The sequence below is a fragment of the Coniosporium apollinis genome (genome assembly GCF_000281105.1).
Source record: "Coniosporium apollinis CBS 100218 chromosome Unknown supercont1.23, whole genome shotgun sequence".
NCBI lineage: Eukaryota > Fungi > Ascomycota > Dothideomycetes > Coniosporium > Coniosporium apollinis.
Window position 1 is genome coordinate 344359 of NW_006913285.1, and position 25136 is coordinate 369494.

The following is a 25136-nucleotide window of genomic DNA, read 5'->3' on the forward strand; positions in this document are numbered from 1 at the left end:
TGAATGCTCAGACGGAGTCCCGCGCGAGGTTTACCTGATCAACGACCAGCAACCAGGCCCGCTCATTGAAACCGAGGAAGGAGACGATATTGAAGTATTCGTGACGAATGACTTAGATGTGGAAACTACCATCCATTGGCATGGTTCGTTTTCGCATCGAGTGTGTCGAGCATGAGTGCAGTTTCACGAGCTCCGATACGCTGACGCGAGTACGTTGCCAGGTATCCTGCAGCGAGGCACTCCTGATATGGACGGTGTACCGGGAGTCTCACAGGTGAGAACACATCTCATTTTATCCGCGGTGAATTCTAACGCTTACCTGCGATACAGTTCCCCGTTCCGCCAGGAGGGAACTTCACCTACCGATTCTCTGTCAAGGATGAGTACGGCTTCTACTGGTACCACTCACACTTCCGAGCGTACTATAGCGACGCCACACGCGGCCCCTTGATGATCCACCCGTCTCCGTCACGACGTCGGCCTTTCGAGGAACTTGCCAGCAGCAACGACGAACTGAGTGCCCTCCTACAAGCCGAACGCGATGCGGCCCCTGTCCTTCTGACAGACTGGTATCATCGTTTGTCAGACGAGGTGTTTGCGCAATACTTTGAGACCGGTGCCTTTCCCAATTGTGTCGATAGTCTCTTGGCTAATGGATACGGGAGAGTGCAGTGTCTGCCAGATTACATCCTTCAGGCCGGGGCTGGATTGGGAATCGAGACCCTGGTTGCCGCCGATCCGCATGATCCTGCTCCTACACCTATGGATTCTATGGATGCTATGCCAACGGGCTCTATGTCGATGGATCCGACCTCAATGGATTCCATGTCGATGGATTCCATGTCGATGGATTCTATGACGATGGATTCTATGACAACGGATTCTATGACAACGGATTCTATGACAATGGAGATGCATAGCATGCGACAGAGAGCGGCCACAGAAGACTCTGCAATGCCAGGTATGGAGACAAGCGGAGGGATGATATCCAGTCTTTCTGTCACGGCCTCCGCAACAGTATCACAGCCTCCAACCGAACCAAGCGTCATGTCGACAATGATGCCCATGTCCAGCATGTCGAGCATGTCTGACATGGGGTCATCTCCACTGGGTCCTCATGGTTGCACGCCACCGATGATGTTCAAGCCAGGCTACAACCTCACGTCTCTTCCGCCCGAAACTTGCACCAACACAACCTCGTCGCTGCTGACGATACCCGCAAACTATTCTCAGGGCTGGCTCGCTCTTAATCTTGTCAACGCGGCTTCAGTCAGCAGAATGAGTGTCTCAGTAGATGCGCACTCGATGTTCGTGTATGCTGCCGACGGGCTCTTCGTAGCGTTGCAGGAGGTCAAGGTAGGTCAATCCGCACCCGTCATGCAAGAGAGCGACTGACACATTAAGGTGCTTCATATTTCGATTGGCCAACGTTATTCAGTCATGATCAAACTCAACCAACAACCTGGGGACTACTTCCTTCGATTCGCATCTTACCCGCTCGGTGACATGCAACAAGTCATCGAAGGACAGGCTATCGTGTCGTACAACGTTAGTCATCTCTCAGCCTTAGCCTATTTCTAAACGTTCCTAACTATTTAGGTCGAGGCTACCAACGATACCAATCTGAGTAATGTTCGCTTCGATGAAGCCTCGACTTGGATGCTCACGAACGGGTCCGCGAAGCTAAACGCCTCAGAACTTGATGTGACGCTGCTTGCTGCGTTCGATGGCAACATCCCCCCCAGCACACCGGCTGATACAACTCTGTCCTTTATGATAAACCAGACAGACATTGTGACATGGGTGGTGGACGGTTCTCCCTACTTGGAGCCAGAAAGACCTATCCTCTACGGCAACGCATCTGATGGGTGGAACGCAAACACAACGTACCACTTGCCATCGAACTCGACTGTTGATATCATCATGAATATAGCAAACGACTCTTTGGATGTGGTAAGCAATACACGATCCAGACCCTTCACGATAGGACCCGCGATCATGGACACAGATTCAGGAGCTAATCATGGAGTGGAACAGATGGGACACCCAATGCACCTTCACGGACACAAATTCTGGCATCTCGGTTCCGGTAACGGCACGTTTCCGTACGATTCTCTCCTAGACGCACCCCAATCTCTCATCAACCTGCGAAACCCGCCCTACAGAGACACCATCGATCTTCCGCCATCCGGGTGGGCCGTTATCCGGTGAGCTCCCCCTCCCACCCCAATTCACACCGTGTAGTCTTTGGCAAGTGTTGACTTGAGGCAGGTACGTGACCGATAATCCGGGAGCATGGCTATTCCACTGCCACATCCAATGGCATCTTGTGGTGAGTGATTTGACAACCAGTCGCGGTGCTCGTGCGCTGACAACCAGGGAACGTGGCAGAGCGGTATGGCGTTGGTTCTCATGGAAGGCGATGAACAGCTTCCTGGGATAATCGGCGCCCGCGTCAATACAACCATGACACAGCCACCTAGCGCGGGCAGTACCACGGCTGGTGCCGCTTCCGCATATACACTACATAGTTACTTGGCTCACCTGGTTGCTGCTGCCCTTGGTGTCGTCCTTTCCTTTTATTAGTGTACCGTGTGCAACACAAAGGCAGAGTAAAGACAGGAGGAAGAGTACGTTGGGCTTGTAGTATACACAGCATGGATTTACCGTATAACATGGCTTGGGGAGCTTCGAAGGTCCTCTTCATCTAATTTTGCTACCAATACGGTGAGAGTAATACGACTCCTGTTCATGCTCCAGGCTTAGTTCCTCTAAGATGAAGGTGTTTCCGACAGAAGAACTTTGTGTAGGAGAAGGCCCACGTCTGCAGACCCCCTTTGGAATGCGTCAGAATGCCGTCCGCACTGCGAAATCGCATTTGTAGGCTAGGACATGTGTTGGGCTACCAAGTGGGCTTCTCATGTAGTACTTTGATGCTAATACAAGGAGCGAATGCGGTGTGCCGTGAATACATCTGGTGACATGTGATAGGTTGTGGCGATTAGGTTACGCAACCTCTCAACTTGCGTAGAGCCCGGAGATCTGTTCTCCACAAACGATCGACACTGAAGACCACCCTCCGCTTCCACGCCAAACAAGCCGTTAAGAATTCTCGAAACCAATCTGCCATCACGCCCCTAAGAGTAAGGAGCGAAGTTCATCATTTGCACTGCAAGATATTAGAGGCTATGCGACCGCGCAACTGTAGCTGGTGCGAGATGATATGTAGACTCAGAGGGGTGACATACTCCGCAAGTCTTGCATCCGCAACCGCCTTGGCAGTTATCGCCACAGCAATCTTTGCAACCGCAGCCAGCCATGACGCGCGAAGAGGGGGATCGTTGAAGTTGAGATCGGGTCTGGTGATAGAGTGTAGGATGTCTGAGTATTTGCAAAAGTGGTTGGTTCTGATATTCAAGGCAAGGAGGTCGGCCATGGCTCTATATACCAGACTGGAGCGCTAAGTCGAGCAGTGGGATGTAGTCTTGACGTAGCTTCAGTCCTAGCTTAGGGTCAGTGCACTCCAATCATTGGGACTCACTGTCGCTCTCCCTACGTCAACGTTATCATTTCCTGGGCACGAGGGCTTGCGACGCATGACCTCCAGCGTCATGGGCTAGGTTGGCCTCCGTTAACGTCGCGCAACTGGACGGATAGGCTCAGGCGCTAGCGGATCGAAATCGAACGCCTTTGTTTTTCAGTGTATGTCAGAGGGAAGACCAAGAATGGATGCTATCTCTCAGGCCAAGAGCAATCCACACGCAGGATACGCAGACCTGTGCGCCCTCATCCTCTTACCGGTAGCAGTGGCTTATGCAACTCGGAGATGATAAGTTGGTGCTAGAGCGCCGGACTGAAGAGCGATATCGGATTCGAGCGGTCAATCGTGCATTTCCAGCCTCGAGGGACAGGCAGCGTGGTTCCCCGCATGGAAAGCTTCCAGGTCCTCTTTAACATCTCGTGCATCCGCAGCCGCTCAGCTTGGCTCGTCAGGTCCGGAGGTCGTTGATATGGGAAATGGGCTTGCCTACATGTATGGCTGGCTGTCGCCGCAGAGCCCTATTCATGACAAGGTGGCCAAGTATGGATCCTGAGGGATGATGAAATACTATTCTTCTGGTGTTGTTCGTAGCAGCTCCTAACTGTAAAAGTTCAGCGCGGCTCTTCTTACATCCCTCGGCACACCATTTTACTTAAAGGGGTAGCTAAACACTCTGGTTTGGATGCGTCTTCGGAAGTCTTCCGCCAGCCATGCTGATAGAAACACCGGAAGGGTAAGACCCGATTGTCACGTTTCGCTACGGGTCCTGTACTGATATCTTGGCTGCGTGTGTTCGTGCGGTCTGGATTCGGACGCGTCGTTCGTGCGGACTCGGGCGGACTCGTGCGGTGCGTTGTTTGTGCGGTCGCCCCATTGTGCCGAACCTTTCCAAAAGCGTCGAATCATCTACTCCGATGGCGGAAATGGGACCTGGAAGACAAGACCTTCTAACACACGCTCTAAGACAAGGGCGTAATGCTTATTTCCACTGCGCAAGCGGGATCTTGCTGAGGGTGAAGGTGATGGTATCACAGGTCAGCAGCGCGTCACACAAGGGCGCCCAGTACAGCCCCAGTATGTACCTAGATGCTCAGCCTGCCCAGAACGAAGCTGAACCTGTTCACGAAGTGCTAACCTCTGGTTCCATGTCTAATAGAGGTTCTGTCTTCCGAGTCCCTTTTCCTTTCACCCACAGCTGAACGACCCGGCCAATTCTAGCAGCGACTCTCCCCGCCGAAAAATGATAGAATCACGTGCTGTCTTAACAAGAAGACAGCGCAGTAGATATTAAAGACTTCTAGGCTGAACTACATATATACCCTTATACCGACTCGCTATATCGGTGTAAAGCTTTCTTATAACCGCTTCTTGATAGTTACAGCTTCTCGAACAAGATTAATGCGACCATGAAGGGATGGCACGTGATTCCACGCGGGGAGAGTAGGACCTTGGTGTCGTCGGCAGTTCGGCGATCGCAAACGCCGATGCGCCAAGGACGAACTTTCTGGCGTTCCTCTTCCAACTCACGTGATGCCCTGTTTCGTGGTCCTGCAATGCCATGATGCCCTACCAACCGCTCTCATCACGCGCGAACAGATGTTGTGGTGTACGGGCAGCTCTTAGAGCTAAATCGAGCTCACTTAGTGTAGCTCCCAAGTCCGCATGGAGGCTCAGGCATGGAGTGATACGTACCTCTGATACGGTCGTAACACAAGTCGGCCCGCAACCCATGACACTCGGCCAGTTCAAAAGCTCCGTTATGCGGGGAAGGCGAGAAAAAAACCATCACACGGATCAGCGCTCTCTACGAATGGCCGACATGAGCGGCTTCAGGTGAATGACAAAGGAGAACGGCACTTTGTAAGCCAGCCGCATTGCTGTCCCATCGGCCTCTCGGCTCGTGTGAGCGCGATGCGGCGGCATTGACGTCGCATGCCCTCTGGAATGCAGCCATATATTTACTTCAGCTTGCGGAGGCTGCGAGCAGTGGCTAGTTTTTGTAGACAACCACTTAAGTCCAGACAATCTCATAACCTACTTCTCTTGATTCTTCATTCAAGTCCGTCTGTAGAGTTCAGCACTTCAACCCTCCTCGCCTTTCTTCCATTATAGCCACTCACCTCTCATACATCTCGCTTTCCTCACAGCTTCTTCTTCCTCTGCCAAAGAAGCTCTACAGCCTCTCGCCATGACATCACGACCTCCCAGCGGAGGGCCCTATCCGCCGCAGGTATGGCAGCTCGGCGGCGCGCCTAGCAAGTCAGTCGACATTCCCGTCACTGCTGTCTTCCTGGCCCTCTTCATCGGCGGCGCAGCTACGCACATGACCATCTTCCAACTAAACAAGCGCCGTGGCCACAAGTTCGTGCTCAGCCTGCTGCTCTTCGGTATGTTCTTCACTTCCCCTTCTTGGACTTGACCCAGCCCCTTGCTTCAAGCGGACAACAGTGCTAACAAGCAACGCGAATCCAGGCTTCTGCATGGCCCGCATCGTAACCTCCACCCTCCGCATCTCCTCCACCGCCCTCCCCCGAAACCTCAACCTCGCAATCGCCTCCTCCATCTTCACCGCCGCGGGGACCCTCCTCCTCTTCGTCGTGAACCTCCTCTTCGCGCAACGCATCCTGCGCTCGCTACACCCTAGCTTCGGCTGGCGCCGCCCTGTGTCCTGGGCGTTCAAGGCGCTGTACATGCTCATCGTCGCGACAATTATCATGGTCATCACGGTCGTGGTGCAGGGCTTCTTCACGCTAGACCCAGAAACCAGGAGTATCGGTCGGAGCATCCAGCTCTACGGCTCGACCTTCTTCGCCGTCGCGTCTTTCCTGCCGATCCCGATCACGCTGGCTGCGCTGGCCGCGCACCGCTTCCGCCGCCCCGGCACCGACAAGCTGGACACGCACCACACCGAACCCCTCGGCGCGGGCCCCCTCCGCACAAAAGCCGCGCTCGTCCTCACGGCCTCCCTCTTGCTCAGCGTAGCCGCGACATACAGGTGCGCGGTCGGCTGGTTCGATCCCGTGCCACGCACTCAGCCGATGCCGGACCGCTTCTCGAAAGCGGCGTTTTATGTTGTGAACTTTGGGGTTGAGGTGCTTGTTGTGTATCTGTATGCGCTGGGACGGGTGGATCGGCGGTTTTGGGTGCCGAATGGGTCGAGTAAGCGGAGGACGTACATTGTGGTGGAGGAGGAGGAGGGGAAGGGGGAGGCTGGAGATGAGGAGAAGCGGGATAGTGTACACACATCTAGACCGGCTACGGCGAGGTCGGAGGGGAGTCGGGCGAGGGATGTGGATGAGGTCAAGGCGGAGTGGGAGGTTTGAGGTCTGACTTGCAACCAATGCTCGTGTTTGGAGGGTTTGCAGCGGATTCTTCTGCCATATTGTATATATTCTGTGTATGTAATTCTACGGCACGATACCCCTCGGATATAGCCTCATTACGAATGGTCTCCTCCAACAGACTGTGCTGGAATTCTTCAAAGGAATTCGCTGTTGCATCTCATCAAGTTGGAGGAGAACGAAGAGTGCACACGTGACCCAACAAGCTGCCTAAGGCGCTACTCCAGCATCACCAACTCCCGCTATCATAACGCCTCTTCGACCCAAAACACCGCCAAACCCTTACATTTTCTCCGCTCTCCAATCTGCCTATCGGCATATCCTTCATACCGACCACACCTCTAACCCCCACCAGGCACACACCGCCCTCGAGCCACACACTCAGGCTCCACCTCCCTCTCCCTCTCCGCAATCACCACCACGACTACAAACCGAGACCCACAGCGCCGAGATCAAACCTGCTATGTCCACCTAAGCCGAAGCCGAGCGCCTCCAGCACCAGCTAACCACCGCACCTCCCATACCCCAACAAGACCCCGACCAACCCATACAGCGCTGCCGCAAGCGCAAGCGCACACCAGGAGAAGAGCTTGACGCCGAGCGTGAGAAACAATTCGCTGTTGAGGAGCAGGAGTGGAGCCGGAGGTACGAGATGCAGGATCGAAGTTTTGTTGGCGCCAGGAGGAGTGAGGGAGTGGGATTGGGGTCGGATGGAGCGGCGGAGGTGGCGGTGAGGAGGAGTGGAAGCTGTGCGAGGAAGAGGGCTAAGTGACGGTATAATGGGATATGGGAGATGTCGGGAGCTTGATGCAGACGCACGAGCGGCGAGGACGGAAACTCCTCAGTTAGCGGCCCAGAGCGGCATGTTGGATGCATGCCGTGATGCCTACAGCACTCGGTCAGCATCACGCACACGCCATGGAAGCTCTCGGGACCTCCACGACAGCTTCGCGGAGCCACATGCCAACCTCAATGGCCGCGCCTTACGACCGCGAGGTACATTCCATCATCATCAAAGCAGCTGCCGGTGCTCTCATCTACGCTTTGACCAACGCGACGCCGTCGCGATCAAAATCTTGAAGTCACAGAACCCCGTGTGTCTGGGAAACGGCCTCCGTCTACACCGCCACTAGACCTCGTTACAACCGTGAGCACATGAAGCAACCCTACTCGCCAACGTGCCTGGGACGCTTCGGAGCGTCTCCAAATTTACCACGGCTGGTGCGCGCTCCGTCCTGCCCTTCTCACTGGCTGTGACTTAAAAATATCACGTGACGTCGAGCCTGGAAAGGATTCGTAGCACTAACGCCGTAATTGTCTGTTTGGCCGTTCTGGATACATGACGAGCGAAAGACCACGAAGGGCGATGTGCGAGTGGGACCATTAAGACAGCACCGCGGTCGCACGTCTGGCTGGGCTGTGAGCATCAGCAAAAATGCAGTAGTGGACCGTTGCCGAGACCAAATATGCGGAAGTGTGTTGGGAGGTTTCGAAGCAGGTGGTGCGGAGCATTGAACAGTATGATGGGTCTGAGGTTGTCAACCGTCACGGTGCCATGTGGTTATTTATGCATCTGGGGCGCGAGATGCACCTTTCTATGGACGAGGCGGAGAGAGATCTCGTGTACCCCGTGACAGAGGAATGAAGGCGAACCTCAGAATCCAGAGGTGTGCCAACTCTGTATGTTTTCGGACGCCTGCCGTGCTATGAAGTGCTCGACTTTGGTCTTGTTCGAGAGGAAGGGCATGTCTCAAATCGTTTTCTTCAGCGTCGTTGAGATAACGTGTCATGCGACCTTCTGGGTGCTGAGTTGCAGTGCCAGGCTAACACACCCCGATCCATTGCCTGAGCAGTGGGCGGCTTCCTGCCCGAGAGGCAATTATCACTTGCTTCAACTATTCTGCCGCCGCAAGGGCTGTGAGAATAGCGAGCGCGCAAAGCCCCGCAGAAACGCCGAGCCGCCCAAGAGTTTCAAGCGCACAACCTTGCCTTATCTGGCTAGCCTGGTAGCTAAAACAGGTTTTCTGCTATAAGAATACTATATAAGGGCTTAATACTAACCTATCTCTTTAGACTCTTAATGTCCTGAATTTACAAAAATAGTGTCTACTAGAGAATTACTTTATACTTTGAGCTCTGATCTATCTATTAACGCGAATAAAGGCCTAAATCAAGCATTTCAATGCAAGTAGCTTCTTATTTTAGGTATTTCGTACCCTAGAAGCCTGTTAGTGGATTACCATCCCAACGCACTTTTAGTTTGCTGGAGGACAATAACCTGAAATCAACGTGGCCCTACGCCATGGACTTCAGCACTTCGCGTCGAACTTCAACGACGCGCAGCACCACCAGCTCTGTCGACATTGTTATCCCAAGATCTCGAACTTCCCAAAACAACATATTACTACCAACCAAAAGATCCTCACCTCGCACAAATGGCGTTACAAGCAAACCTCCTGCGACCGGCGCAACCTCCCGCAGCGCAACATCCCGTAGCACCACCTCTCCCAGCGCCGCCCTGAACGACGACACCAGCAACAATGCCACCACCGACCCCTTCGACCCCTACACCTACACCCCCCACACCTCCCTCCCGCCCATAACTCCGCGCCCCTCCTCCCAACCCCCCATCGACGCGACCGTCACCATCCTCGACCGCACCATCCCGAGCAACGGCATGCCGCTCTACCGCCTGCATATCCGGTCCTCGTCTCCTGGGGCCAGTGAAGTGGAGCTGCTGGTCCCGTTGACGCGGATCGGGGGATTCGTGTCATCGGCGCAGTTGGAGGAGTTTGAGAATGGGATATTTAGACGGGAGGGGGTTAAGGCGGTGGAGAGGGAGCGAGAGGCATTGAATGGCGCAGCCATGCGACGACTGGCGCATAAGAACGGGGCGCTGGAGCGGGAGGGGGAAGAGAGGGGCGTGAAGCGGAAGAGGGGGCCGGGGAGGCCGCCGAAGAAGAGCTATTTGGTTCAGGCGGAGAGTACGGAGGAGAGCAAGAGCACGTCTAGGACCAGTAGCTCTGTGGCTGCGGAAGTTCCGCGGAGGACGGCATATGTAGAGGTGTCAGTCACGCCGTCATCGAGGGATGCGACAACGCAAAGAAGCGAGGAGGATACGGTCAAGGCGCAGCGGACCAAAGAGGGCATTATCGAGGCACAGCAATATGCGCCGCGTTCTCCGCAGCCACTGAAGGCGGCCGACCCGGTGCAGCGGTCTGGACCGAGCTCTCCGCCGCAACCTGAGTTGGACGGTCACATGCACGATGATGTGGAGATACGAGATATAGGAGTCAAGAGCAGTTTCAATGGTGAAGTGGACGACATAGAGGATGAAGACGAAGATGAGCTCGCGCTGCCTGCTACCCTATCGAACCGTTATCCCTCCGCTCCCAGCCCGCGCATTTCATTCTATCCATCGCGCTCATCCCGTTTGTCACCTACTTCACGTCCTCCAAGGAGCTCATTCAAGACCGAGATTTCCGAGACATCAGACGAAGACGAAATCGAAGATGACGAGATCCAAAATGCAAACTCCATCACCAGACCCTCGCAGCAACTCCGTCAAGAGAACAACTCCGCACGCCTGCCCATCCGTGCATCTGCCCCCGATATCCCAGTGGCGAACAGGACTGGCTGCCCGCAGCACCCACAGCGCCGAAGAACTGGATGTAAAATCTGCCATCCAACAGCGAAATTTGAGACATGGAGACAGCAGCTCGAGAAGATTAAGGCTCCGCCTACTCGATTGCCTGCTGAGAGAGGCACCGGCGCGAAGCTCAAGAGCGGGGCAACAAAAGAGAAAAATAAGAACACGCAAGGTTCAAGGACCTCGCTGTCGAAGCCAGCACCCGGCTCAAACCAAGTCTCGCAGCCGCGTTCTCTTTCAATCCCAGCCGCGGCAAACGCCGCCTCTCCGCGGTCACGTGCCGTCTCCGGTTCTACCGACCGCTCTCCCGCTCAAACGTCCTCCCCCAACAACCCCGACAACATCCTCGACGAAGGAGAAGACATATCCGAAGGCGAGTACGAGATCGAGGCCATCCTTTCAGACAAGCTGATTGCCGGCGAGCGGTCCTATTTCGTCAAGTGGCTCGGATACGACTATGCGTCTGGCAGCTGGATGAGGGAGAGTGACTTGACGGACGCGGAGGAGCTGGTTGCCGAGTATTTGAGACGGAAGAGAGAGGCGGGTGTTGAGAGCGTGGGAGATGATGAGGATGACGATGAGGAGATGGGTGAAGAGTCGGAGGAGGAGTAGGAGATTGTGGCTAACGTCGAGCAACTAGCTTGGTTGATGGGTCTAGTTGACAAAGCGCGTGCCTAATCTTCTTCTCGCCGCCATGAGTGGGTCTGCCCCAGTCGAGGATCCGGTATCAATGAGAAGGGCCGCGGTACTCAAATTATCACCCTCTCCATGTTTCCTGTCTTTTCAACAGCTCCACGCGTGATTGTGCTTCGAGTCCCAGGGTTTATCAGCAAGTGAACCAACCAAAGTCCTGTGTGAGCAGACCAACGGGGATGATAGACGCACCGGACCAGGTCGCCGAGAACAATCACACTTCTTCGTCGTCAGCCTTGGTTATACCTCCGTCTTCTTCTTCGTTATCCGTAACTCAAACCGAGTCTTCGTCTTCACCATCATCGTCGCTTCCGGCGTTATCCTCGCTGTCGTGAGCGCCCCAGCTTATCAGCAACTCGGCTATCTCCTCGTGGCCCCGAGAGGTCGCGGCGTGCAGCGCGTTGCGAAACTCATCCCCGCCTGTCGCGTTTACATCTGCGCCCCTACTAAGCAGCAGCTCTACCACCTCCTTTCTATCTCTAGCGGATGCCGCCTGCAGCGCATTCCTATAGCGTCCACCTTGCGCGTTTACATCTGCGCCCTTGCTAAGCAGCAGCTCTACCACCTCCTTTTTACCTACCCAGCATGCCGCCTGCAGCGCATTTCCATAGAATCCACCTTGCGCATTAACGTCTGCGCCCTTGCTAAGCAGCAGCTCCACCACCTTCTTATTACCTCTAGCGAGTGCCGCCGCCTGCAGCGCATTTCCATGGTGTCCACCTTGCGCGTTAATGTCTGCGCCCTTGCTAAGCAGCAGCTTTACGACCTCCTTTTCACCTTCAGCGGATGCCACCTGTAGCGCACTTCCGTAGTGTCCACTTTGCGCGTTAACATCTATGCCCTTACTTAGTAGCAGCTCTGCTACCTCCTTATAACCCCCACACGCTGCCGCTGTCAGAGCGTTACTGTACCCCCTGCCTTGCGCATTCACGTCTGCGCCCTTGCTCAGTAGCAGCTCCACTACCTCCCTGTGGCCATTACTTGACGCCGCTAGCAAAGCGTTACCGTAAATTCCGCTATGCGCGTTCGGAGCTGCACCCTTGCCGAGTAAAAGCCCTACAACCTGTGTATGCCCATGGTCCGATGCGTGGTAAATCGGTGTAATACCTTTCTCATCCACTTCGTCAACATTATAGCCGTCTGTTACCAATCGAACGGCTAGTTCGAACAAACCAGTGGAACATGCCAGATGTAGTGCATATTTAGGTGGTTTGAGCGCGGCCCATCTTGTGCGTATCCGGGGCAAATTGTAAAGCCGAGTGGCATACAGTACTGTACTAGCAGTGACTGAGAAATTAACCGGGTCAAAATCATCATAGGCAGAGTCCCGGTCTGATGATCTCCGGAGCTGCACGACGGAAGCTAGGAGAGGGCTGTCCTGGTGGAGAAACGTATCTATCAGATGGTACACCTCCTCAGAGATGTTTTCACATAGTTGCAAGTGATGATCAAATGTTGCAGCCGCATACAAGCTAAAGGGAACACCATTCTTAACGCGAAAGTCGAGTTCCGTTGAATTTTGACAAGGACCAGAACGGAGGCTGTCGAGTTGTAGATAATGCAGGCAAGCACTAGCAAGCCTCGTGTGGACGAAGTCAGGCTCGCTAATTTGCCTCAAGCAAGATTTTTGCAGGACACCGGCCGGTGGATTTGTGAAAAATTCCTGTACCGAGTAGTGAATTGGTTGGATATCGCCGTACTTTCTAACGAAAAGGTTGGCACACGCTTCAAGTATCACGTCGATATCGTCCAGCTCGAGATCCTCTCGACGCTTGCAGGTATCTGTTATCGCTACAGCATGTCGCAACTGCGCAGTGCTGAGCGGGGTCTTCGAGTACAGCACCCACATGAAGCACCTGAAAGCGAGATCTTTCATATGCTTCTCTTGGCTGTCAATTTGGCTTAGTATCCGGGTATATGTCTCGTCTAAACCTCGCGGCAGGGTGTGAAGTGCTTCTTCAATCAGTCGATCCTTTCGTGCTTGACTGACACGGCAGAGGCTGTCGAGCTGGAGATTAACCCATAGAAACCTCATCCACTGTTAGCATCGAGTCCACGGTCAACGACGTCGCTAACTTACATGCCCTCCGCCTTGTTTGTCAAAGTGGCTATGATTTTGTCCGCGAGCGCGCTGCTTTTCAGAAAGAGCTTTTTCCCATGAATACCCTGTCTTAGCAGATCCACCCGATCTTCCACAAAAAGCCTGATGTCTTCGGCGACGTTCACCGCTTTGATCTCAATCGTCGGTATGTTATTGTCCTTGAAAGCAGTGGCGATGTCGTTTTCCCGTCTGCTGGTGACGAAGATCTTTGCACATGGCAGGCTCTTCCCAGCTTCGCAGATGAATTTCAGTATCTGGTGTCTTTCGTCCCTTAGGCATTCGTCGAGTGCATCTATGACTACAAATACCTCGTTAAAGGTTTGGGCTAGTTCAATGAACAACTCTTGCGCGGTTGCTGTGGACGGAGCCTGGGAGTCGTGCTTGAGCTTGAGGAGGGACGGTGGTATGGCATCTTTCTTACGGCACAGTTGCTTAATGAATGCTGACACGATCAGAGAAGAATCTCCAAACTCGGGGGATCGGTAGTTGTAGTATGCAAAGCAGACGCCGGTTTCTCTACGCATGCCGCGTTTGACTGTGAAGTTTGTGATATACTCCAGTACGTTGGATCTAGGAGCTGTGTCAGTCAAGCTTCGCAATATGTGATGAGGATGTCAGGGCTTACGCGAGCACAGTCTTGCCAGCTCCAGCTACATACGGTGAGCAAGATACCTGAAGCGATGATTTGATTGCATATACTTACGCGCACCGTGGCACCATAGCACGGTAGAGCTAGAACTGCAAAGCCAGTCCCTAAACTGTTGTGTCTGAGGAAGCCAGTCACCTGTGCCAGGATGCTTCGTGGCGTATATAGCGTCATGAGTCTTGTCAAAATCGATCTTGGAGATCCAGTCTAAAAAGTTCTCTCGTTCGGCCACTAAAATGGCGTTAGCATGGCAGCTTCCAAGAGGGGCAGATCAAGCAACGAACAATTCTCTCTTTCCCTGACGCGCCGTCTTTCTTCTTCCGCCTTCAGCTCCGCCATTCGGCTGTCACTGAGTTGTATAGCTTGTGCGGAATGGAGAACAACATCCAAATGGTGTTTCATTTCACGCTCAATGCTCCCAAAGGACGCTTCGAATGGCTCCCATTGGACCCGCAAGAAGATCCTTAGTGATGTTTGTGGCTTCGGGTTCCCGTTGGTGTCCAAGAACACGCGGCGTGCCCCGCTACAGAAATGCAATAGGTCGCCGTAGACTTTAGCAACCGTCTTATGGATCAGATCTAAATCGCGAGAAGCTTTTGAGTACTCCGCAAGCGGGGCGAGCCAGTCTTCGAAACGACCCAGCATGTCGGTGAGCTTTTCGAAGAAGGTCACAAACTGGACCGCAAGATCAATCACCACCCTTACCGCACCTACGACGATGCATGATATGTCTGGGTTGGATTGTGCACCGATAGCAACACCGCTCATGGGTCGCTCGAGGAAGGTCAAGAACTTCGATAGAGCTGGTGCTCGCGGACGGAAGGACGATTCACGCTTGTGGGCCTCATCCCAGTCTTCAACCCTCGACAGCAAGTTGTCCTCGGTGACGGCGGTTCCAGCCACCCGGAACGCATCTTTCTCAGCCTCAGGGAGCTGTTGTATATGCTTTTCGATTGCCGTCTCCAGCGCCCGGTTTCCTGTGGCTCCAGCGATAGCCGCAGAGCCCTGAGCGACGGGCGCTGGGGTTGGAGAGACCGACGGTGATGGCGGAGAGCTAGGCGGTAGGAGCGGACCGGTAGCCGGTAGCTGCGGAGACACGGACGCTGCTAGTGCAGATAGGACGGGTTTTTGTAACGAAATGCTTGAAGGCGAGGGGCTCGGAGCTGCTGGCGGAGCTCGCTGCGTGCCTTGGAGCCGTTGACTTATGCCTTTGCCCAGCCAACGGTCCCGTCTCCGCATCTTAGCTTGAGCGCTGGGAGGGTTATTTGGAGGCGGAGGTGACATGTCAATATCTGTAGCCTGACAAGCATAAAGAGGTCTAGCAAGCGGATTGTCCTCAACTCGGAAGACTCGCAATCTTTCTGTCGTCTCAGCGAGGTGGTGGAAGAAAGGCAGGCAGCCATAAGCTCTTTCAGCCTCGTGCGGGGTGCATGAAGCAAGCTATACATAGAATCTAAATCATTGGACAAAAGACATGCAGCTCGGACGCGTTGTGACAAGGCTACACTTTGAGGCTGAGAGCGATTGCACCACCAAACTCCTCCTCCGTCCGCTAAACCTGCCAACGGGTCTTGCTCACTCGCCTCTCAGTTTATAGATGGCTTTGGGTAAAGTTTCCGCGTGCGTGTAGTTTTAAGGTGCGCCTGTAATATGTGATAACGGCTTGTGAAGCAGGACCGTACGAGTATGTAGATATGACTTTGCGGAGGTTGACCTCCACGGGCGGGCCGAAAAGCACTTTGCGGCTGCTTACGGCCAAAATTGCGTCTGCGTAGCGGTCACGTTCGTTCTGGTTACCCTTGTCTTTTACAGAGCGCCCGCTATTTCATCAGCGGCCAGCATCTTCAGTTCTGAGAAAGTTGCATCTGCAGTTTGACGTTGGGCTGACATAGCCTCGCCTTGAGCTTGTTGCTGTATCTAAAGGATGTTTTCCCCATAGCCGTTACCGCGGACCACTCCGGGTGATTCTACACAAGCTATCTACCGTCCGTGTCTGTTTCCAGAACCGCATACATGTTCCGAGCCTTACAAGATCAGACACAACCTAAGGATTTCTTCAAATTCTGACTCCGCGTGGCTGCGTTCGGGACGCACATCATTCTCCACTGCCTCTCCCTTCTAACCCCGCCCAATATCCTCACGCCGCACCTAACACATTATCTACGAGTGCCTGATACGCAAACGGCTCCGGTTGGGCACTTGTAGGCAACAACCCAAAGAGCAAATGGTTCCGGCAGGGCACTACGATAAGTAGACTAAGCATATAGTCCTTGGGCGAATGCTTAGCTTAGGTTGTTACTTAACACCTGGTCGCAATCTCCGCAGTTGTGCGAGGACGGACGCGGTCAGGACTGTGCCCAGCGGTTAGCCAGATTGATTGCTATGATGCTTGGACACTAGCTTCAGCGCTTTGGAGGAGTACCGGAAGGGAGCAAAGTGATCACGAGAAATCGGGCCATGGCAATTGACGTTCTGAATGAAGATCAAGATGACGACGGCTGGGTTATGCAAGAGCTTCTTCTTAAACGAATTGGTACGTAGCAACAAGAGAAAAGCTGAACAGTCAATATGAAAACGTAGGAAACCGTCTGATGAAAAGCCATCCAATACCTCCCACCCAACCCCATCGCCCATTGCACGGCCTATTCTCCGACAACTCACACGCTGTCACGCATGCCTTCCTGCAGCTCAGGCCCGGGAATGCAAGCCATGAGTTGGGCCGCCTATCACGATTGCAGGGCGGCGGAGGATCTGGGGAATCTGCATAACGTCTGCATATGAGATCTGAGCTGAGCAGGGGGGAGGAGCGAGGATGTTATTATGATTTGGGTGCGGCTGAGCCGTGTCGCTGGAGGCGCAAGATGGTAACGCTTGTGCATGCGCGGCAGATCATTGGGTTCAGATTCTTTATGATGTCTCAACCAGGCATCAGACGTTGTCGGGTATTGTCCTAGAGTAACGTTAAACTACATCCACAATCCGCGACTCCACCGTGGTTGCACTCGAGGATCACGTGACTATATCCGATCTCCATGCTTTTCCACGCATTATTGCCATGCGGCCTTGACCATCACCAACGTCTTCCGCTCGCGCTCCAGTCCGCTCGCTACAGCTGAGCGGTCTCATTCCAGCGTCATACTACACTTCTCACCACTGACCCTTGGCCGGCTGAAGGAGTGGCGATCACGTGATTCGTCCTTCAGCTCTCACGATCGATGTCGCGAGGCTCGATCCAACTCGCTACTTCATACGTTGCGAGAAGTGCGACGCCCCGTTACGTCTCTCGTCACACAACTCGGCTGAGAATGTACAAGGCTGCACATGAAAGCAGAATGACTCTAAAATCAGCGGTCACGTGATGAGCACGAGAGCTTGACGGTTGTGGCGACGGCGCTGGGGCTGCGGATTGTATGACTTCGGCTATACCGCGCGTCAGGAGCCATCAAATGACCTGTCTGGAGGACTAGACTCACGCTCAGTTGTGCTCATATTGAACCCGCGCCGAAGTGCTGCCAGTGTATCCGCATTGTCGCTCGCGCACGCAGGGTCATCACGTCCAGGAAAGTCCTCGAACTTTAGAACCTTCTCGGCGCGAATGACCGGATTCAGACCGCGGTACCGCTGCGGGAAGATGACCGAGGTTTCCTCGTTGGAATGGCACTTGGACCACAGGGGATCGTTTCGTGGTGCGTTGTTGGCGTCGGCTTGGAGATTGGCGATGAGTAGCGGGGGTCCTTCAGGTGTGATCGTTGTCGGCTCTCCGCTGCCTTCGATGGTGACGCTCGAGCAGGACATGTAGTATTCCTTGTGGCCGCTTGCGTTTATCCATGTCCTGGAACTGTATCAGCATTGCTGTTGCGGCGGTGGTTTGCCTAGGCGCATCGTCTGCACTCACCATGCAACGATAACCCGCTCCCCAGACGGGAAAGTCTCCGGCACCTTAAACGTGAAGTCTTGGTTGGTGCCCTGCAGGTTCGTCACCTGCCCCTTCAGATCCTCCCGCACCCGAGGACAATCCCCTTCGTAGCTCTGAACCACGACCCATGTGCTTCCCTTGTCGTACGAGAACGCGATCTGGCACGAGCCTCCGCTGTGGACAGTGCCGTGCGTGTTGTTCATGGTTGCGCCGGTCGTGTTCGTGGAGTCGAAGAGTCTAGCATGTCAGCAACTGCAGGTGATGTGTGGTAGACGCGCTCACTGGATAGTCACAAGCTCTCCTGCCCTCCATGTCGCTCCAGGTATACCGCCAGGTCCGTCAATATCCAGATGGTGTCCTTTGCACGGGAATGGTTGCTGGCCGTATCTCCCCGGGAAGCCATTCAAAGGCATACCCAGCTCTTCAATGTCCTGAACTTCGCGCCATCGGAACGGCGGAGGGTTTCCCATAAACATGTGTGACTGCGCCAGCCCGAGGAGGGTACCAATGGTCAGGAGTATGCCGAGGTGACCCATCGTGGTGAGCCGTGTCTTGGAGACAAACAGCTTGCGTCCGTAACGAGGGGGGAGGAATCCTTCTGGCGTCGGTTGAGGCTGCTGGCGCCTAAGGTGCGTTCTCCTGAGCAGATATTAACAACTCGGGCAAGACCGAGGCGACATGAGGAAGCCAGCCCAACGGACTACGCGAGCGCGCCATCTTTGCGATCCTGGATGGCGGAGTCCGATCCCAGCGCGGCGTACTGCTGGCGTTGTTTTGCGCCTTGTGCGGCTGAGGAGGCTGAGAGAGAGCGCGGCGTGGGCTTGGTCTGTCTCACGTGATCCCTCAGACGGACCTCTTACACATCACCGCAGCAATCCATCAGCTCAACACACAAAACATCTCCTACGGAACAGCAGATTTGTCGGCTTGAGCTGCTCCATCTTTATAAGCGCAAGCATGCAACCATCAATTCAAACATGTGATCTCGGTTCAGCCACTTCCGGGTAGCATCTCAAGACGTTCTTTGGTCTCAAAGTATACCGCCCACCGTGTCTGAAGCTCCATGCTCATATTGAATTCCTATCTATGAGGGGGCAGTATAACTCACACTGAGCCTGTGATTAGCGAGACCGAGGACGGCTCAGCCGTCATTAGCTTTCATTGCGTCCTTTATTATCGTTCCTCCGGTTTGGCCTTCTTTACGCCTGAGTGCGTGTCTAGTCCACTATAACAATGGGATATTCTCATACAATTCCGGATATTCCCTTCGTGGTAATAGTGATGCTCCCTTGAGCCTTACTAGATGGCATACTATACAGGCTCCACATGAAAGCGTATGAGGATATAGAGCGATTCACCACCTTTCGACCGTATTCGGTCGAAACTGAGCCTTTTTGTACGGTGCGCGTGGTGCAACGGTGAATCCTGCACTTGTGACAAAGAGCCCAGTACCCTGTTACACGCAGCCTTATACAACTCCCTACTCCAACTGGTGAGGTCGGATAGGTCGCGGCTTCTCCGGTGTATCAAGGTAGGCCCCCTCCTTCACCAGGTTGATGTCCTTGCTCGTCATGCGAGTGCTATACTTGAACTTCGGATCATGGAGCCCAAACAACATGTTCATGGGGAACCCGACATCGAACGGGACAGCGGACTCGATGTTGTCGATCTCCTCATCTGAAAGCTCCAGGCTGAGGGCCTCGATGTTTCCTTTCAAATGCTTAATCTTGCGACCGCCAACGATTGGGAACACATAGGGGGCTTTGTGCATGACATATGCGAGTGCCTGCGAAGAGGATGTCAGCGCTGGAAACCGGTTAGATGGGAAGCAATAGGAACTGTCGTTGCGTACCACACTGGTGATCAAGGTTCCCTTCTTCTTCGCAATCGCCTCCAACTTCTCCGTAACCTTCTCGTACTTCTCATAAGTCGGAATTTTCCTGCCTTCCTCGCCTTCGCGCTCCCTCTGCTCCCTGCTTTTAAATCTGCCGCTTCCAAGTGGGCCCCATGGCGCAAGCCCCATGCCCTCCGCCTGGCACATGGGTAGGATGTCCCGTTCAAAATCCCGCTCCGCAGCGCTCCATTGCCCTTGGTAGACGCTGAATTGTGTCAGCCCGTGCTGGCGCGCGTACTCGTTCGCTTTGACTACCACCCAGGCGGGCGTATCGCTGACGCCGAGGTAGAGCACTTTGCCGTTAAGGATCACGCGGTTCAAAGACTGCATCAACTCGGGTATGGAGGTCGTAAAGTCCCACCAATGAACGTAGAACTACATGTGGAGTCGCGCATTAGCGGATGTAGCTGTGAACCGGAGATGAGCAGAAGTAGAACGAGTTGAGACTCACAAGGTCTATGTAAGATGTCTGCAGCTTCTTCAGTGATGCGTCAAGCGATAGATGCATGCTCTTCGCGTGGTTACCCTGAAAATTGGCCTTGATCTGCTCGCCGCCTTTGCCGGAAGGGTAGGCAGAGGTGTATTTTGTGGCAATGACCATTTGATCGCGGTTCTTGCGCGAGGCCATCCATTCGCCAAGCCACTCCTCCGATTCTTCGCCTTGGTAGCCGTTTGCGCTGCGCCCGCAGGTCAGAGGGCGGATTTACGAGTTCAGAGGTCCAAGACACGTACGTGTCAATAAAGTTTCCACCTTGCTCGAAGAAGTAATCGAGGATCTCGAAGGTGGTTATCTTGTCACAGGCTAAGAGCAGTCGATCAGGAATGTAGTCTGCCGAACACCGGCCTAAGGACATACATACAGCCCATGAATCCTTTCCTACGTGAAGTCAACGCCTTGCCGATTGCTGTAATGGGGACCAGGCACATACCACGCTTCTCCAAAGTTCATCGCACCGAGACACAGGGGCGAGACCCTGACTCCGGCTGATGGCGATAGGATGCGGTAGTAGCCAAGAAGGCTTTTGGGCTCAGGTGCTTGGGAGCCCATTTTTAGTGAAAAAGACAGTAAAGGATCTGAGTACTTGCTATACAAAAGCTCGCAAGTAGAGGAGACTGTAGCAAGCGTACTGATGCTTTGGAGTTTAGTAGGTAGTTCTTGGTGGAACACCGCAAATTCACTGAGGAGGGCTTGTATGTAAATTCTAATCGTTCATCCTTTGATGTCATCGAGTAAAGCATCACACTATTGGGATCTAGGGAAACTCTTTTGTCACCAGCCATCTGTGATTGGAGAACTCTCGGATGCAGACACCCGTGCGTGCATAACCGGGACCTAGCCGAGCCGTGCCTGACATAGCTAAGAGCGGAATTCAGGAGAGCTCCAATGTTCGGTATGTCAGTCTGTAAAGAGTACGAGTACACCCGGTCTGATACTGATAGCTTCGAATTGCGTGTTGAACATGGACATTACCTAATTAGCGACGACCGCGAACTATGCCTTTGTGCACGGGACGAGCACGTTCTTCGCCTAGAAGATCACACAATACATCCCGCCTCACGCTTCAAACTTGAGCCAAACCAGTCCGTCCACAGCACTCTCGTCACCGGCGCCTGCGCCCGACATGGGGTTATGATGCGACAGGATGCTGTCTCCAAGTGATCGTCCGCTCCCTCGAACCTCAAGACCTTGAGCGGTAGCTCCTGAAGGTCTGGTCTAGATTCCTTTTTCATCAAAACTCACCGACTAGCCCCTCGTCTTCCCCGCGCTAAGACGATTACCGGCAAGGATTCTTGCATTAGCGTACTACTCAGCCGAGCTTTTAGCTTGATCTAGGAGTTGCCTTCTAGCCTATTGCCGGTTTGTCTCACGTGATAACTCGACTGGGCGTCTTTCATAACACCTCAGGCAATCTATCGGCTCGATGTGTAACACATCTCAAACACCAAGACCGCAAAAAAAAAGCTTATCGGTCAGAGCTGTTCTCTATACTCAAAGGCAGATATATCGTAATAAGCCTAACCACGTGACCTCTTTCCAACACCACGTAGAGCGCGAAGACGGACACTCCCACCGAGTAATTATCTGCTCCCGCACTTCGATTATAGTTTGAATCATTGCGCTTCCTGTGATCGACAGACAACCACTGACTTCCAGGAGAGAATCTGAATTACCACTTAATTACACAGCATGAATCAATCTTCATTATCATATGGGTTTATGGATATAACCATACTAGGTATGAGTATTTTAGCTAAAGTATTACACATTCCTCAAAATTCCGCTCCGAAGCTATTGCCTCTCCTTGCATGAAACCATACATATAGCACTCGCTAACCAGCTCGAAGACGTCACCAGGCAGTCTCCTCAGGATAACTGGAATGCTACAGTTATGAAGAATCCATATCTCGTCACCAAGCCTGCAGTGTGTCGGAGCTAAACCCACCTGTCCCTTCTGTGTTACCAGTAACCGTCGTTGCATCTCGAAGGTGACGTGAATGAGGCGCTTGAGGAAGATATTCAGAATGGCCTCGGGATTTGCGGGTGATGTGCCATGTGCCGTAACCTGCATATTCTCCAACGTTTGGTTGAGTTCCAGCGTTCGTCTTTCGGAAATTTGTCCGTCCGCGAGCAGCCATAAGGACAGGGCCTTGTGCCCTATGCGCAGGTCCTTGTTACCGCTCCACCAGCTGTCCAATGCCCAAAGAAACTGGGGAGAGAGCTTGCCCTCCGTCACCGAGTGCACCATCGCTATAAGGATTTGACCAAGAAGACCCGATGGGATAGCGCTCGTCATGTTTGGGAGGACACCAATTGTGAGACTGTGGGCCACCGCCTCCAGCAGCGTAGTCCTAGACATGGAGAAGGGCTGGGTAGGATCGTCCATTTGCTGTTCGCAAGGATGGTTGGCTTCGAACTTATAATCTCGCTCATTCACGGATACGCCAACCCAGCCACCGAGTCCAGTAACATTTCCTAACAGGATGCCACCCACTTTAAGGATGCGAAGGTCCGTCGAAAACTCGGCGTTCCTCGGCAACCATCCACTGGCCTTGAACCGCAACTCCTCCCAAGGGAGACGCTGTCCTCCCTGTTTCGCTACGTCTTCCACCCCTGGTGTTTCAGTTGAAGAGTTGAGCATCAGGAGGTTCTCTAGGGCGATTGTGTTTCTGTAGATCTGCCCTTCAAAGCTGCTGAGGTCTGGCACCCAAGACGGCATTCCTTCGAGCCTTCTGGGGTAGGCACTCAGAAGAATCATGTCCAAGATTCCGTATCTGTGATAGCAGGACTGAACAAATGACGCGAAAACTCGACTCGTTGGCGTCGCATAATCGGGCCTTCCGACGATATCTAGCCCGTCTTCCGTCATGGCAAGCAGGGCATACAAATGATCCCGTGGGTCCATAGCTTTGAGTCGCAGCGCATTTAACAGTGTCGTCATTAATCGAAGCGGCCGGCGCGTCTCGTCCGGCCAGTATATGAACCTCATTCCCAGCTGATTCCTGACCATGTCTAGATTCTTGAGGTACACTCCTGGTCCGTCCTGGAGCGCTTTTTCAATGTAATCTTTCATCAACGTGATGTACATGACAGCGTATAACAGGTTCCAGACATCTAACCAGGGCCCCTCCGGGTCGAAGAGCTCCAGCCGGAGAGATACGATTGTCTCCTGCAGGATCCATGCGCGCGACCAGTATGGCACGCTGAGCAGCTCTACCAACGCCTTCCACCCTTCCACAAACTCGGGGTTACTCGCCGCTGCGACTATCCATTCCAACGAGCCGGGTTGTCTGTACTGCGTCGCCAGCGTTTTGAGCAGACTCAGCGCTGGCGTCGGGCGGAAAGAGCCAAGGTGCGCCACGGTAGCTGCGGCGCTGCTGAATATCCGGCTCATCATCTGCAACTGGCTCCCGCGTTCTTCCGTGTTAGCTTGGTTGATGCACACGGCGTCGACCCACCAACTGGCGTCAGTAGCCGATCGAAGGAGGTCGCGTAGGGCGAGGTAGAGGTTCTCTGTGACTCGTACCTCGACGCCGTTGATGATGACTAGTTGGTCGAAGACTGGTTTGCCCCAGACGTAAGAGAGGGCGTTGAAGCGGCGGAGGTTGGAGTCGTCAAGGGAGACGGCGTGCATGGTGAGAACGATAGGCTCGTCGCTCTGGCCAGTTGTTCTTGGAATGTCACGGGCGAAAGTCAGGGTTCGGATCTCGCTTTTTCTAGAATCCAACGGCTGATATAGCGTGCCCGGAAGTTCCTTCAGTTCTGTCCCTGTGCCTGTGCGGGCTATGTTTCTAAGGGCAAGGTCATCACACCGGTCACCTCCCCTCCTTGGAGCACGCCGGCGACCGCAGTATGATAGCATAGCTCAACTGGTTATTTACTTGGACGTTGGAGATTTCCTAGTTTCCCCCGCTGTAGCTCGATGTCCCCAATGTCCCGAAATGCCTTTGAGGTAAATGCGGGACTTTCACCTGTGGCTATAGATACACGCCGGAAGCGCTGGGTGGCTGAACGCTTACCCGTCGGCGCCGGAGGTTTCCTCGCGGGCGGGGGAGTATCGATCGATTTTTAGGCCAGTTATCAAGGTTGAGAGGTGCAAGGGCGGCCGAATAAATGTATAGTAGATTACTACATACTACGTGACCTATTTCATACTGGAATACAAAAGGGTAATATCACTCGGCGTGCGGTCGGCGGTGTGCGTTTTCGCGGCCAAGCCGCAGCGCACCAGCTGTAACACCGTGGCTTGACTGCCGCAGAGCCTCATTACATGGAGGGGTGGAGAACTGTATATAAATCTTGGTGGGGCTCTCGGGAAAACCAAGGAGACTTTTTTCGTCTAGCTATATAGGAGAGCTGCTGTTGCTCTCCGAATGAGGCTGGTGAAAACATGTTGGGACCGCCGTTTGGGACTCTATAGGCACCTCACACCGGTGCTCGCGTAAAAGGCCCCTGAGTGCACCACTCTGTTTGCAAGCGGTGAGCTCATCGTATCTGCTGTGAAGTCCGACGCAGGAATTGGCTCTATATCTCCTCCGAAAGTGTAAGGTAAACCACTCCCCTGTGACATATGTCTTGAAGACCCGCCTGACTGAAGCTCCGACAGCGAGTTACGTTGGTGGGGAGTCTGATGTTGCGAGTGGACAGGTGGTGTGTGATCTGTCTCCTGATGCGTTTCTCGACTCCGATCGTGCCGTTCAACTGCCAAGTTAATCGGTCGCTTGAGAACACTCCATGGGTCAGCTGGCGCGTGTAGTGTATACGAAGTGTATCACACATGCAATTCTTGTACAGTATCGTCAAGATTACTTCGATATGCGAAAGGCGCATCGCGCACCTATCCACAACCAATGAAT

The 25136-nt window shown here is 53.7% G+C and overlaps 7 protein-coding genes across 7 annotated transcripts; 3 read left to right on the forward strand and 4 right to left on the reverse strand.

The window, feature by feature from the left end:
* Positions 1-247: 247 nt before the first annotated feature.
* W97_05084 (uncharacterized protein) lies at positions 248-2586 on the forward strand (the record flags this gene model as incomplete). The annotated part of the gene is made up of 7 exons (XM_007782969.1): positions 248-274; positions 331-1356; positions 1405-1548; positions 1600-1950; positions 2038-2207; positions 2272-2332; positions 2380-2586. 7 exons carry the CDS (start codon positions 248-250, stop codon positions 2584-2586), a joined length of 1986 nt encoding a protein of 661 aa, XP_007781159.1.
* Positions 2587-5729: 3143 nt separating this feature from the next.
* W97_05085 (uncharacterized protein) lies at positions 5730-6864 on the forward strand (the record flags this gene model as incomplete). The annotated part of the gene is made up of 2 exons (XM_007782970.1): positions 5730-5928; positions 6014-6864. The coding sequence occupies 2 exons, from the start codon at positions 5730-5732 to the stop codon at positions 6862-6864; spliced, it is 1050 nt and encodes a 349-aa protein (XP_007781160.1).
* A 2320-nt stretch (positions 6865-9184) lies between these two features.
* Positions 9185-11143, forward strand: W97_05086 (uncharacterized protein; the record flags this gene model as incomplete). The annotated part of the gene is made up of 1 exon (XM_007782971.1): positions 9185-11143. One exon carries the CDS (start codon positions 9185-9187, stop codon positions 11141-11143), a length of 1959 nt encoding a protein of 652 aa, XP_007781161.1.
* A 355-nt stretch (positions 11144-11498) lies between these two features.
* On the reverse strand, positions 11499-15210 carry W97_05087 (uncharacterized protein; the record flags this gene model as incomplete). The annotated part of the gene is made up of 5 exons (XM_007782972.1): positions 11499-13254; positions 13305-13895; positions 13951-13975; positions 14029-14202; positions 14256-15210. 5 exons carry the CDS (start codon positions 15208-15210, stop codon positions 11499-11501), a joined length of 3501 nt encoding a protein of 1166 aa, XP_007781162.1.
* A 2193-nt stretch (positions 15211-17403) lies between these two features.
* W97_05088 (uncharacterized protein) lies at positions 17404-18423 on the reverse strand (the record flags this gene model as incomplete). Its single annotated transcript, XM_007782973.1, has 3 exons — positions 17404-17803; positions 17867-18124; positions 18170-18423. 3 exons carry the CDS (start codon positions 18421-18423, stop codon positions 17404-17406), a joined length of 912 nt encoding a protein of 303 aa, XP_007781163.1.
* A 944-nt stretch (positions 18424-19367) lies between these two features.
* On the reverse strand, positions 19368-20829 carry W97_05089 (norsolorinic acid reductase; the record flags this gene model as incomplete). Its single annotated transcript, XM_007782974.1, has 6 exons — positions 19368-19673; positions 19740-20156; positions 20233-20458; positions 20514-20583; positions 20642-20658; positions 20711-20829. The coding sequence occupies 6 exons, from the start codon at positions 20827-20829 to the stop codon at positions 19368-19370; spliced, it is 1155 nt and encodes a 384-aa protein (XP_007781164.1).
* A 1317-nt stretch (positions 20830-22146) lies between these two features.
* Positions 22147-23914, reverse strand: W97_05090 (uncharacterized protein; the record flags this gene model as incomplete). Its single annotated transcript, XM_007782975.1, has 2 exons — positions 22147-22155; positions 22226-23914. 2 exons carry the CDS (start codon positions 23912-23914, stop codon positions 22147-22149), a joined length of 1698 nt encoding a protein of 565 aa, XP_007781165.1.
* Positions 23915-25136: the final 1222 nt, after the last annotated feature.